General features: G+C 36.3%; 1 protein-coding gene across 5 annotated transcripts in view; it reads left to right on the top strand.

The window, feature by feature from the left end:
- Positions 1–206: 206 nt before the first annotated feature.
- Positions 207–15,670, top strand: part of DLC1 (DLC1 Rho GTPase activating protein) — a 407,206-nt gene continuing 391,742 nt past the window's right edge. The window contains exons 1-3 of one of the 5 annotated variants that reach the window (XM_082444585.1): positions 911–1,287; positions 12,817–13,216; positions 13,307–13,962. In XM_082444585.1, coding sequence (XP_082300711.1) covers positions 12,940–13,216; positions 13,307–13,962 — 933 coding nt within the window. In that variant the 5' untranslated portion in view covers positions 911–1,287; positions 12,817–12,939. Of the gene's footprint in view, positions 570–623; positions 1,288–8,546; positions 13,963–15,670 lie in introns of those variants that run through there. The other 4 variants (XM_082444583.1, XM_082444577.1, XM_082444584.1 and 1 more) reach the window with 4 other exon arrangements.

The raw sequence follows: 15,670 nt of genomic DNA, 5'->3' as shown, positions 1-15,670 counted from the left end.
CTGAAACGACTTGAGCTTCCCCTGCGTTTATATTTGTGTCATCTTATTATAAGACGAGCGAACATCTATTATTAATTGATGTACTAATTAAAGCCATACTTGCAGTTTCCATTAGCTTATTCCCTAAATTCTCCAGAGTTGGCTGTCTGGTTTTAATCAAAACCAAATGGTAGTCCAAGTTCCCAGCCTAGAGCAGCTAGGAGGAAGTCATCCAGTGGAGGCACAAGAAAGCAGAAAAGATAAACAGACGATAGTTCACAACATTTGTGTGGAGGAAGGATGCAGATATTGTGAGCTGCTTTAGAGTGATTCGGGCACTCTGTCCTGCTGGATGGAAGCAGTTGCAAGTGGTTAATGTCAGCAAGATTGTAATAGGATCAAGATGGAGTCTGTCTTCTGCTTTTCCAGCGCTAGATGTGTGTAACTGGAGGATTCTGACCAGAGGCAATACTGCCTATGCCATGACACAAGCTACTTTAATTCCGGGAAGGATTCTTGGGGTCGGAGAGATCTGGAAGGAAACGTTCTGTTCGCTGGATTCCTAGGATTTTACTTACAGATCTTCTCAGGTACAGTATATCAGGCTGCAGCATTTTAAATGAAGGAGCGTTAAAAAGGTTTTCAAATTTAGAAGAATTACGGTATTAAAACTAACTGCATCTTGCTCCCTTAAAAGATCTTTTGAAAGGAGCACTGCAAAGGTATTTTGATTACATTGTGTGTATACATTGAATACAGTGGAAAAGTTGTAGAGGAAGGAGAGAACGATGTTTTCTTTCTTTTTTTTTTCATAAGCAGCGTGAGATAGAAAAAGCTCTACGGCTTTATGACTCTCCAGCTAATCACCTCAAGGGTTTTGACAAACTCACTTAAGTTCTGTGTAAAATCAGAACTCCTAAATCGCCTGGGCGGGCCTCTGCTCTGCCCCCCCTCCCCTCCTCTCGGTTCAGTCTTTCTCACATGCACACCACTCAGAGGCAGGAAATGCTTCCCAGGCAATCTGGGCCTGGTTGTGGAGGCCCCTTTTGCAAAACATCAGTCTGAATTTACTAGACAGAAGTCACTAGGAACGCCTTGACAGACTCCGGCTTCAGCTAAGGCTCCCTCCAGCTGCGGAGGCTGTTTTTGTTAGAATCACACACTGCGCAGAACTGCTTAGAATAGAGCCATGATCTCAACCACGAAATGTGAACTTATATTTTGGAGAAACTAACGGGGACGGACTCCTTTCCTAGGCTGAGTGTTGAAGCATGTCTTGCCTCGGCGTTTCAGCTCCTCCTCGTCTAGGTAAGACGCTGTGGACTATCTATCTTTACGCTTTGAGGCAATCTTTGAAGAGGCAGAAAGATTGAGAGAAATGTTAGCATCTTGCACGGAGTGGTGATTTCCTAGGTTTTAGAGCTGAGCCACGAAATCAGAAGTGGAAAAAGTTTAGTAAGTAAAAAACTGTGAGTCAAATTGTTTTAGCAAAATGTCAATTCTAAAATAGGCTCCATGGAGATTTTTCTCCGTAAACTAAGATCTTATTTTCATCCCTTTTTAATCCTTAACTTATTTATGACTGGAGCCAGAAGACAGACCAGTTTTCCTATTATATGGCTTATATGAAACAGATACATATTCTCACACATTGTGAGGTGTAAATGATTTTTTTTCTTTCCCCGTCTTTTGCCAACAGGAAAAGTAGATCCCGCTATAGAGTGACTTTTCTTAATGATGCATCTCCAAAGAAAATTTTGTGTCTCATTTAAAATATGAAGATTAGATTCCTCAATATTTCCCCACCCAGTTTCAACCACAGGTCAAACTGCTAATGCACAGCTTAAATGCTTTATTTTTAAAAAGAGTAAACACACGAAATTTTACAAATATTTCTATCCTAAATAGTATTTAATCTGATTTTTAAAAATTTAAAGATCAGAATTGGATATAATTTATATTAACTTTCTTGAATTCACTATCCACTGCTCAGATCATATTCTGTGTGAATATTTTTGAATAAAGTAAGTCTCAATGACAATGACATTCATTGTTACTATTTTAAGGCAGCTGGAAATCACTACAATCATATGAAAAGCTGATCTGCATTCATAATTTATGTCATCATAAAATTACATTTCCACTGGGCTATAGTGTATTTAAGTTATGTTTACATGTGCAGTATATGAGAAAAGAAATTTAGTAATGACTGACATAGCAGAGAGTTTTAATGCATAACATACTGTTATATTTCTGAATATTTAGAATGAAAATCATTATTTTATAGAAATCATATGGAATGGTATGTGAAGGGAACAAATATCCATGCATATTTCCAAATCTATTAGATGAACACAAAAGATCCCAAATGAAATATGAAAGCTATTTGACAGTTGGATCATAAGAAATCAAGTGTTTTCATCATAAACTTTTACATAGTATAAGGTGACCTTTTGCTGTATTAGCTAATTATGCTTAAATTTTATGCTAGAATAACTTATATTGACAAATTTTAACTACTCACTAACAACTTGTTGTGTTAAGACTTCTAAAAGTGATAAAAAGAATCTGTTTTTTAAGTATGTTAAAAATAAAATATTGACTTGTCTAAATTATGATTTAATAAAATTCCTCAATAGAATTTTAAGGAAGGAAAGAATATAAGAGGTCACCTCTTCTAACACTGTCTAAAGGTGCCAAAAAGGGAGCTGAAGCATGACATTCAAAAATGACCTGTCCAAGGTCACACCGCTAGTTAGTAGAAGAGATGACAGTGGAACCATAGTACCCTGTATCATAATTCAGGTAACTTAATATGACATCACCTTGTTCTCAAATAATAACTGCTCATAATAAAGTATGAATATATTCGTATCCGGTAGAAGGCTACCTTAAACAGAAAATTGTAATGCTTATTTTTTAAAAAAAGGCTTACAGCTGCCACCAGTATTACAGTGTAGAAAAAAATATATATTAATGGTTTTAAAAAAGAATCAAATTTACTAAGTAATGAAATTTCCTCAAATGCAAAAGTTTTCTTATGCCTTCAACAAACATTTTAAAGGAGTAACTTGTTTGTGACTGTTTTGTTACATTTCATGTTTATGCCCAGAAAATCAATCCATATGCTAATAATTATATTAACTTTAAACTGATGTTTCTTAAAAACATAGAGCTAGAAAGGAGGTTGTCTGATTCATATCCTTGCCTCCAAATGGTATCCTTATAAATCAACTTAACCAGTGACATTCGGAAAAGATTTTACTGCCCCCCACTGGAATCGGTTTAAGAATCTCACGTGCCCGGACATCCTTTTATTTATCTAACCTAAATCTCTATTGCTGCAGCCTGTTTCCAGTTCTGTGGGTTTCTACCTCAGTGGAAATGTGAAAAGCCTAAATGGACGTGTGAAAACATAAGTGTACATTTCTAGGCCAAATAAACCCACTTCCTTTCATCTTCCCTTCTACAGCTTATTTACAGTCCTTTAATTGGTTCATATATCTCCTCTGAGCCTTCTACAAAGTCCTTTAGTTGTAGCATGCAGAATTTGCTATAGTATATAAATAAATGGCTGACCAGTGCAGTGTCAAATGCAGGAGCTGGCTGCTTCATCTGTACATTCTTCATATATGACAGTATATGTTGCTGTGCACGCCAAAACATTGCACTTTCCATGGCAAGAGCCTTTCTAATAAAGCTAATATGTGTCATTTCTAGCACATACCATTTCCTTAGAGAAAATGTGAGTCATGATGCTTTTTTTCCCCATTTTTCTGAACCAGATTGGATTTCCTGATGTTATTACCACTTAAAAATAGGCTATTCAACACTTCCAGTGTCTCCACACTCTACATGATTGGAATGAGGAATAAATGCAGTAAAGCAATAGCCTGTACAACTGATGGCATGATTACTAGAGGGCCTAGTACACCGTTTTATTTATTTTTTTCTTGAGGACGTTGTAATAAAAAAGAGAATTTTTCTGGCCCTATCCAAACCTGCTCATACCATACACCTCAGTACAAATACTTTAGGCATGGTTTAATCTTACTTATAGAGGATGGGTGTTATAGGATTAAAACAACTCTGAACTGGGACATTTAAGATGTGTCTTTCGTTTTTACTTCATTTGTTTCCTCTTGGAGAATGAATGAATTGGTGTCAATATCATCTTACAATGAGAATTCTCTCTGTAGAAATCATTATAGTACAACAAAGTTCCAAATGAGAGAGGATTTAGATCTGGATCAGAAAATTTTATTATCTGAATAAACGTTAAGAATTGTACATGAGAATTTAAAGAGGATGAGGGAAAATTCCGCCAGATTTGAAGGTAATAGCATAAGTATTGTACCTTCTTCTCCCAGGTGAATGATAAGCCCCTTAGTTGCACAAATCAAACAGGTTCACAGAGAAGCCCAAATCCAGATTGACTTTGGGGTGGATATAGAAATACAGCATACTACTTCTAGTTTGGCATTAAACTGCTGGTCAGCTCATAGAGTTTTGAGAAATAGATGCGCTTAGTTTTTGAAGAAGGTAAACAGAATAAAGGTGAAGTGTGGATTTTGAGACCTAGTTTAAAAGAGATTATTGATTTTGATTCAGTGGATTATAGAGTATATAAGTGAACTTGAAAAGATTAAATAGGAATTCCGATGTAAGAAAAAGCTGAAAGGCAATGTAAACAGCATGCGTATAAACTTGCTCATGAATTAAGCCAGAGGACTGAAAAAAGCAGTTGTAGTTGCTTGTATGTGTGAAAAGCTTTCCCTATTAGACTGAAATAACAAAATGGTTTAGCAATACAATTCACATAATCCAGAGGAAATCAGTCCTTTAATAGAAATGAGATCCAAAGGAAGTAGGAAGATCAGAAAGCAAGTTTAGAAATTCAACCAGTGTTTCTTTTTATTCCCAGCAGTTGGCAAAATACCTAGCATGTCAGGTATTGTCAATACATGTTTGTTAATAAATGTTTGTGGAATAAACAGGAGGGAAAGAAGAAAGAAGAAAGAAAGGAAAGGAAAACCAGCATTGAAGAGTTGGTGTTGTGAGACTTTTTTAAAAATTTTCCAGACATCCTGTAATGATAGAATAATAATTTTTAAAGAGGAAGGAAAATAAGAGGTTGGCAAAAGTCATTGGAGCCTGAGGCCAGAGGTTAATAGCACTCTCATAAGATGACATTACAAGTTCATTAAGAGCCAGCAGAAAGCATGAGTATCCAAAAATAGTTCAAAGTTAAGTTACACGAGGCCAGTGAGAGCAGAGCACTAGTGAATTTTCCACAATTTAAATGGGGGTGGTGTACTGGAAAGCTCGTGGGAAGAGACAGAAAACTGGCTCAGATTTGCATCTTTGCCATTTGAAATCCTTGCTCTGTGATTTCAAGCATGCCCCATCCTACTTTGAGCTTCTGCTTTTTATTGGTAAAGTCTGGAAGATAATGCAAATATGTATATCACCGGGTCATTTTGAGCATTAGATGAGACTTTGTATGTACAAATTGGGTCGCATACAGTATAACAAACAAAATTTTGTTTTAAAAAGCAGAGATCAAATGAATCAAGAAAGAAAGAATCATGGTGTTTCACCTTGTGGTCAAATCACTCATCTATATTGAAATAACATGGGCATGCAAGGGATAGTTCCAGCTCCTACTCAGCCATGGATTCTGCAGCTAAGATCCGTCAAAAACTAAATGAATCATTGCCATCACCATCTTTATCATCATCATCATCATCATTTAGTATCTAGTGAGTTTTTGCACTATGCCATGGATTAAGTGTTTTACATATATTATCAGCTCATTATTATTATAGTTCAATATTATTCTCTCTCAACAATTTTCATTATTCCCATTATAGAAGCGAGAAAACTGGGGAAGACAAAACCTAAGTAACTAATGCAAATCACCAGAAAAAAAAAAAAAGTTTCTTTAACAGACATCTTGCCTTCACAAAAAATAGAGGTAATAATCACTGCCCATCAATAGGAGTTAGAGATTGAGCTAGTTACTTAGTCCTGCCAAAATTTCTCCCTGTAAAATCAGGACAATGATAGTACTTACTTCATAGAGTATTTGTGAGTATTATTACTAAAGGAGATAGTGTAAGTGCAACACCAAATACAGGGCCTGATCCACAGTAAAGGCTTAATACATGGAAGCTCTTTTACTATTACTATTATCACGATCATCAAAAGTTTCTAATGCACCTACTATTACTTGGGTATATGGGACACTTGGTAGTAAAAACAAGCTCAAATGTACATAGGAAGATGACAAAATAAGATAAGAATTATAGATATTAAATACAGAAGATGAAAGTTGATATCAGAGGCATCAATCCCTGATAGGATACCAACCTAACAGAAGTAGCTAAGTTCTCAGTGATTTCATGTTCCTGATTTCAGTGAAAGTTGTACTTACCAAATGACTGAAATCTCAGTATTCTGTTGTCACCTAGCTGTCTGAGCACCTGTGTTGCTGTAGCCCTCTTGTTTATATTTGGTGATTACTGTGTCTACCCTTAGAGTGTTCTTAGAAATGATAGCAAAGTTAAAAATAGAAAGTGGCCACTTAAAGCAAAGCCACATCTCACCATGCTGATGATAAAGCATTATAATTCATGTCCGTTGTGGAATAGAAGTATCTTTTTATAATAAGGCAAAACCACATTTCAATCATATTGCTTTGCCATTAAAAAAACAGACAACCAAACTTTTGATATCAAATTTAACTCTAAGCTATTTCCTGTTGCATGAAAAATTCCAAGTGAAATAAGTTAGGAGCAAAGGCAATACTTTTCTTTGGTTATAAGGGAGTCTGCAGAAAAGAGATATGAAGTCAAAAAACCAAATGATTAATTATTCATTAATGAATTTATTTGAAGAAATAGCTAAGATACAGCATAGTTCTAGGTGCTCAAAGGGTTCTGTACCAGATGGAACGCTGTTATTGAGAAGACTGTGTACTTTCTAAAAAAATAAAACATGAAATCCCGAAGGAAATACAGGTGTCTATAACTTACTGCATCCATGATGCAATATTGTCCCCCAAGACTGTGTTAATTCTGGGATCTCTTAGAAACCAATTATCCCCAGAAAAGTCTTAGTGGTATCAGACAAATATGACATTTTTAAAGATTTACTCAAATTACACGTGGTTATTTAAAAAAACGTTCTGAGAATCCGCAAACCTGGCTGACCTGAGCGGCAAAGTGGTGGTAAGTCAAACACTGCCAGTATCTGGGTTCCTCCCTGCAAGGGAATTAGAAACTACTGAGGCTACATTAAATAGTAGGAAGCTGGAGGTAAAAATAGGGCACCTCAGAAATATTAACTTGCAACTTTGTAACAGCCTGTTCTTTCCTGATGAGCTGACAGAATTCTAGTGGATTGACAGAGTTAATTTCAAATTTACTTGATTCCTGGAACACATTTGAGAGCTAAGAAGGAGAAAAAACTTACCAAGCTCAGTAAAACTAATATATACATAAAAATAGGTAAACATTTAAAAAAATATTTTAATTGGGTACCCATTTCTTCATTCTTCTTCTAAAGACCAAAAATGATGGAAGCTTGGATGTGTCTCTCGGAAAAAGTGATGTACTACTTAATCCACTGACTTAGCTCATTATAGATGGTTTATTCTGTAATTTACTAAGACTTTTGATGATTTCCAGACAGCCTAAAGACATGGAAGCTTTTTCATATATAATATTTTAAGCTTCGTTAAGTAATTTACCAGTAAAGAATTTTAACAGGAGTTTGTTTTTTCCACAGACAGCTAATGAGGCATAATGAGTAAATTCCAACATTTGACAAAGTATGTAAAAGTAGATGGATAATGATTTTGTGAAGGATTAAGACAAAGATTGCCACTAAAGAAAGGAAATCTGCCTGTAGTCATACAGAGATAGGTTTTTGCATCATTATTAAAGGTTTCTCTCTCCTAAGCCTAATTCTAGCCCTGTCTAATTTCGATTAGTTAGCATGAATATTTTAAAGAAAAAGCACTAATTGTCTTTTACTAAAAGTTGGCTATCCTGATTAGACTCTTAGAAATGCTTTCTTTGAATGTGGGTGTTTGTTTGTTTTTTTCTATTTGTTCATGCATTTACATAAAGGGATTAAGAATAATCATATCTGTCCTAGGCGTTTTCGCTGATCCTAAGCCTCTTGAATATTTGACAGTTTTGCGTTGAAAAGCATTCCTCTCATGTTATCATTGAGTTGGGGGCAGTGGAAGGTGCCCAAATGTGCCACAATTTAGTTTGCTAGATAATTTGTTCTTTGACAGTTCCATCAGGAAAATGAATTTCATTTTGACCTCCACAAATGCTCAGTCAGGAAGATTTACTTTGCCATCAGTGAGCACACATTTGAAGAACTACAGTGAGCTGTGACCATGTCTGTTTATATGTTGATTCTGCTGTAATCATCTAATTCAATTCAATAAGTGTTTGGGTGGCACTTATTACATGCAAAGGTGACTCCCTGAGTGTAGGCCAAGATACATTAAGATGTCACATCACTCTAGGATGTCCAGATTCCCCATCTCTCCACCTCACCAACTTGACCCTTATATTAGCAACAATGTGGGCCATTGTAGAAATGCTCCCTTCTTGGTTCAGATGCATTCTCTATTCTTGCAAGAGTGCGTGTTAGAGAATTTAACCTACCTTTAATTAAAAGGAGATTATTTCCCTCATGTCTTCTCTTCTTTCTCCCAGTGACTGAGTACAAGCTATGTGGTAGCTATTACATATAGATATGCATTAAAGCAGTAGTAGGAGAAGAGAGAAGAGTAGGAGAAGAGTAGTAGGAGAAGAGAGTAGTAGTAGAAATTTAACATGGGATGGGTAATTAAGAAGAAAGACCTAATGGGAAACCAGAAGTAACTCCAGCCATCTAAGAAGAGAGTAGGAAAATACAGAGAAACTGGCAGTACTATTATGCCTTCTATTAAATATGCAGCAGCTGTGTGAAGGTGTTTAAAAACAACCCAGGAGTCAATCATGTGCATGTGTGTGTGAGTGTGTGTGTATTTATTTGTATATGTGTATGTATACATATACCTATATATGTCATCTGTTTTCTGAAAGGATAAAACAATATAATATATATTTAGGCTTATATTCCCAATGTTTAGTAGACTGCCTGCAGCCCATTCGGCACTAAATAAACACTTGTTGAATAAATGATTATGATCAGGCAATGTTGCTCTCAGTTCTAAGGTACTGCCCACTTGATTTCAGCCACAAGTACTTCATTTGCACCGTGTTTTCCCAGGCTATAGTATCGGCAATAGTGATTCCCATCAGGCTCTTCTTTCCTAGGGACAATTGCCAGGTCAAAATACAAGGTGTGTGTTTATTTCAGAAGCAAGTGCAAAAGAGAGCATGATCATTTGATGTCAGACATAGGTCAGGGATTCTCAAACTAGAATATCTTCAATTGTTTTTTAGTACAGTAATTCAATTTTGATTAATTTTAAAATATACACTGCATGCCACTGTATGCTTATGTTAAAGAGTGGTGTTATGAAATTAACCCAAACAATACATTTTAAATCACTCTGTGTCTAAACAGCCTATGCACTAATATCACAAAAAGCAAATGTGGGCATTTCACAAATATTTTCCAGAATCATTACATAATTAGAGGTACATAGAGTTTCTTATAATATTAATACAGTGGTGTTTGAACACATGCATCTAAGAAGTGAAAAATCCCCATGGAAATTCACTTCATAAAATCAACACCCTGGAATGACTTACACTTTTCCAGATCCTTCATCCAAATCTTCAGCAGCTGAGCTCATTCTGAATGAAACTGCATAAAAGTGATTACAAGAAAAAGTAGTAGAAGTTCGCAAAATAAGTAGTCGGTAATTAGAAATATAATTTTGAACAAGGCAGCCTGGTGAGAAGGCTCAAAGGGAAAGTGAGGTCTTTTACAAAGACTTCTAAATCTTACAGGACAGATTCTAGTCAATTCAGATGACTTAGAAAATGAGGCCAATATACTCCGATGTGATGGACAATATATTTTAATTAATACGGTGTTCAGCCTTTAGATCCTGAAGGCAGGTTTTAACTATAAATCTTACAAATCAGAATTAAAATAGGAAGTATGAATAAGAAAGCTTGTTGAGATAAAGTTTTTAAAACAATCTATCAGACCACAGGATATGGAATGAACATTCAAACTGTAGTGATGATGGTCATAATGAGAGTTAGGAAATTTTATGTCTTCAAAATAAAGACACTATAAATTCACAGGAATGATTTGGAAATGTCCAAAGAACGTAGATTAGAAATTAGGACAGAAGGAGTTAATGTTGTATCAAATCTATCTAATTTATAATCTCTCTTTGCGGCTAGATTGTCTCAGAACTTGTTGAACTGTCTTCCTTTGATGTTATAAAAATGCTTACCTAGGGGCTTCCCTGGTGGCGCAGTGGTTGAGAATCTGCCTGCCAATGCAGGGGACACGGGTTCGAGCCCTGGTCTGGGAAGATCCCACATGCCGCAGAGCAACTAGGCCCGTGAGCCACAATTACTGAGCCTGCGCGTCTGGAGCCTGTGCTCCGCAACAAGAGAGGCCGCGATAGTGAGAGGCCCGCGCACCATGATGAAGAGCGGCCCCCGCTTCCCGCAACTAGAGAAAGCCCTCGCACAGAGACGAAGACCCAACACAGCCATAAATAAAAAGAAAGAAAGACTAGCAACCTTCATGCCATAAAATAAAATAAAATAAATAAAATAAAATAAAATCACTGTGCAGCTACGGGGTATAACCTGGGTTTCTTAAGACACCAAAAGCTTCATGGATCCAAAAAAAAAAAAAAAAAACTTACCTACTTGCCAAGGTTGAGTGCAGTAAGCTAATTAATATTATGGTAAGGACTTAAAGGCAAAAATTTTATGTAATCTGTTCCCCAAGGGGTTAATAAAACTCTTTCTCCTTCTTCATCAGAGAAAGAAAACCAGAATTGTCTGAACTTAAATGTAAGTGTGGCTTAGGCATGACACTAATACCACTTGGCATTTCTTAAGTTAGCCTGCTCTTTCTACACTGGATAAAAATAAAGAAAAGAAAGCATCTAAAACAGAACCGCCCTATTACAACCCAAATTTGCCCATGAAAGCAGAAATTTTCTGGCCTGCATCTATGCGTTTTTTCCACTTTCCGTAGCCTCCCACACTATAATGACTTATGCATGGAATTCAGGGACTTTATATTTTCTTATGAATGCCAACATGGAAAATGTGAATGCTGACCATTTTCAAAGATACTCACAGACACTTAAAGAAACGGAATAGTAACCAGAATGATATTTGGTCAGTCTGGGATACCAAAATTCTAGTACATTCCTGGTCTTTACAAGATGGGAATATTTACCTTTCTGGCATGTGCTTAGTCAGAATAGCCTGCGATTTTTGGTGGGGATTCAGAGTCCTTTTCAATAGACTGAAGTGACCCAAAACCAGCACTTCAGTTAATCTTGTTTATGATTGAAATCAATAAACCAACCCATGTTATGTGCTGACAGTTCTTGTGTGGTGTAAAAACTAGAAGTGTCTGCTCTTGAATAAGATTTTTCTTTTACAGTCCAGTCGTTAGGTTTCATAATGGGACAACATTTGGATTAGTCATTTTTATAAGGTTGAGTTTACACTGGTATAATTTGTTGCCTTTAACTAAGGCTTTGAATAATTTAAGGCAAAAAGGATGGATACCTGGAATGTGTTTATATTCTGACCTTATCTTATGTCTGGTTTTCTTGTTTACTTAAAATTTTATGGCCAAATGCTAACAGAAGTATACAAACTAAACTCCTTAGAAGCCAAAGAGAATGAGACTGAAATTTCTGAAGAATTATTTCAGTTGTCTTATCATGCTCACATCTTCTTTTTGGGTCACCCGAATTCCTGCCTGAAGAGTTTAGATTTTATATCTACTAAAGATGTGTGGAGGGAAGAGGTGGCAGTAGAATCACATTCCATGGATGAAGTTTGTTGGCTCTCTAAGCCTGGGTCTTAGAACCGGGGCCTACTTTGAATCCAGGCTTACCTCCTAGATGTATGACCTTGGGCAAGTTATTTAATTTCTCTAAGCTTCAACAGTACTAGCTTGCTAGCGGGTCGTAGCAGCAATGAGATGCATGTAAATGTATTTATCCTAAGGCGTTTTAAGTGGTGTGTGTTATGCTTTCTTATGCATGAATTATGTGTTAATATGAGCTAAACTGGATTACTCCATGTTTCTTAGTCACTCCCTGGAGTAAATGCATTCTGGTAGTTTGGGATCTGTATTAGCTCTTTCACATACTAATACATTACACATGCTGTCTCTATAGCTCAAGTTTTGCATGAACAGTTCCCTGGTGGCCTTCAGTGCAATTCAAACCAAACAGCCAATAGATTTCTGTAATGATTTGTGTCCACAAAAGTAAATCAGGAAAGCATCTAAGCTAGAGCAACTAGTTTCTTCCAGTGAATTTTATTAAGTATAGCAATCCAAATATTTTCCTAATGGAATTTTAAATATTCAATATGTATATCTTTATTCATTAATAGATCAATCAATCCAGCTGCATTTAAAAGTATTGTTAATGACTTTTGACCAGAAATATTGAATGTGAAATTGTCTTCTACTATTAGCCTGCTTCTTAAAGAAATAACCTTATTAAGGCTATTAAATAGAAGCTTTATACAATCTCTGAATCTTTCATAGCACAGCTTAAGTGCTCTCTTTTCCAAGATATATTTTGACTTTAGAACTATATCCTGAACTATGTTTATTTCTTTAATTTTTTAATAGGTGGTGCAATGACAAAACTTACTCTCTTCTTCAATCAGTGAATTTGAAGTAATCTTTCATCGTTTCATCTCCTTTAGTCTCATATGGAATGTATCTCTCTATCTGTTGTTAAACTATGATGACATGTCTGTAGCTATCAGAAAGAGAAGCTGGGAAGAACATGTGACCCAGTGGATGGGACAGCCTTTTAATTCTGATGATTGTAACACAGCATGTCATCATGGACTCGTAGCTGACAGCTTGCAGGCAAGTATGGAAAAAGATGCAACTCTAAATGTGGACCGCAAAGAAAGGTGTGTTTCACTACCAGACTGCTGTCATGGCTCAGAGCTGAGAGATATTCCTGGGAGGCCAATGGGTCACATTTCAAAGGAGGTGGATGAAGATGACAGCCATGAAGGTGAAGACCAGTTTCTTTCTCTGGAGGCCAGCACGGAAACACTAGTGCATGTTTCTGATGAGGATACTGATTCTGATCTATATCTTACAGATGATAAACAGATTTTAACTACTCAAGGGCCTAAAACGTCAGACCAACATAGCATCAAAGGAGCAGGCTCCTTAGTAAAGACGCTGCCCATCATGGAAAGTAACCAAGGTTCTTATGACTCCTGGGGAATGGCTGGTGGAGCTGGTTTAGTGCTGGTAGAGGAAAAGGGGGACAGAAAAGTTGTTGACATGGTGAGTAAAAGCCTGGAGCTTTGTAAGGATATAAGCCTAAGTGAAATAAAAGATGCATCCAAAATGAATGCATGTGAGTCTTTGAATGTGAAAGATATTGTGCCAGAAAAGCAATTGCTTAATTCTGCTGTAATTGCTCAGCATCGAAGGAAACCCGACTTCCCTAAAGATGAACATGAAAGAAACACCTGCAGTGCAGTACAAGATGAGTTCTTGGCTATTCCTTGTACAGACAGAGGACTGCCATTATTAAAAACAGATTCTGGAAGCTGCCTTCTGCAGCCTCCTTCCTGCCCTAGTGGAATGTCAGCTGAAAATGGCCTGGAGAAGAGTGGTTTCTCAGAACATCAAAACAGAAGTCTTCCAAAGGTCAACTCAGGAGATGGCATGCAGTGTTTACACATAAAGGAGACTCTGGCCACACATGAACCCACAGATAACCAAGTCAGACTTCGTAAAAGAAAGGTAAGACACATGCACCTATTATCTGGCTTTTGGAATTTTGTAAATATCCTTGTTTCTGTCACTTATTATTTTGCTAGAGTTAAAAAGATATGTGGACATTTCTTTTGCTCAGTAGTGTAGCTGTATGACTCAAAGAGCATCTTCTTGGGGAAATCATCAAAATATGTAAAAATTAAAACAGGATAACCTATCCATTTCACTAACAATATTTATAATGGTTCATGAACATTCTATTTTGGAATAGTGTTGAAGACAGAACTGGTTTCACTTTCTTTGGCTGGAATTAAATAGCCACCAGATAGTTCAAAGCCTATCTAAAGAGTGATCTCTAATTTTTAGAAAGAATGTCATGGTAATTTTTAATTAAAATTGTTTATTTCAGCTTGCTTCTTTTTCCCTTTAAAAAGTATATTTTATTATAATAAAAGTGGTATAAATCACATATTTTAAATGAGCCCTTTGCATATACCAAGGCAACAGTACCCCCTCCCCCAAAATATGCTAATGCTATTTTAAATGATACCCTGGCACATTTGCTATCCATAGCTATATGACATTTTTTTTAAACTCTTGACAAAAAGGATGAATAACTGAAGTAAATTTTTATGCTGAGGCACCTTTGAGTAATCCTGTAGATGCCATGATCCCCCAAGAAGTTTCCAAGTGAGAGACACAAGGATTGGAAGGAACTACGTGGAACATGATTTAGTTAGAGAACTCCTGACGAAAGTTTGTCATACCTTTAGGATTTCCCCAACATTCTTCCCACACTGTAGTACTCTATAATCCTGATGTAAATACAAGTAAAATTTCTTCTGTAAATCCAACATGCCCATTGGCATCAAAAAAACCCTGCAGATTGGATACTTTGGTGCAACATCCTTGCCCTTCTCTTGATATACTACTAATCCATAATTCCTATTCTCCTAAGACAAAACTAAGGTTCTTAGTTCTATTCAACTGGGGCTATCTACAATGAGAAAAAAAAAAATCTTCAACTATCTTTTGGTGAAGAAATCTGGTTTCCATAAACTGTAGTTTTGCTAACAAACTAGATCAGTAACGTGTCATAAGTTAAAGTGAAGTCAAAGACTTTACAGCAAAGATCAATGTGCTCAAAGTACATGCCAACAGAGCTTTCTGTGCTTCTGGCGAACTCTTCCTTCCTTACATAAATTGTATTAAAAAGTTAATGCTGCATAATGTTGTTATGATTGGACTGCTCAGGTCGCTTTTTCAGAAATGTCCATATAGTCTATCAAATCTGTTGGAGGGAATGTAATAATGACGTAAGAAAGTATTAACTGACCTATGACATAGCTTCCCTAAAATAAGACAGACCCTGCCCAACTGCCGCCAGAAACATTAAACATTCCAGAAACATATGCTCACCACTTGGACATTTATATCAATACTAAGAATGCTGGAAAGAATTTGCTCTTGGACATGTCACTATAGCATAGTTGCATTACAAGAGCCGTAATTATATCTCATTTACAAGTTCTAACTTAAATATTCTATTTTAAGCATTTCATCATTCTAAAGTGTTGTGGTATTGTCTGGTGGAGTATTTGTTTTGACTCTACAACTCATTTGGGATGCTTTGTAATAAACAGATTAAATGCAAAGTTTCAGGTTTGGAATTTACTCTGGGGAAGTATGATTATGGGAGAAGCCTCTAGAAGCAAAATGTGTAGGAATTTTTGTT

This window comes from Balaenoptera physalus, assembly GCF_965194825.1.
Source record: "Balaenoptera physalus genome assembly, chromosome: 21".
Lineage (NCBI taxonomy): Eukaryota > Metazoa > Chordata > Mammalia > Artiodactyla > Balaenopteridae > Balaenoptera > Balaenoptera physalus.
The sequence above is the reverse complement of the archived record's forward strand: the minus strand, read 5'-3'. Positions and strand labels throughout refer to the sequence as shown.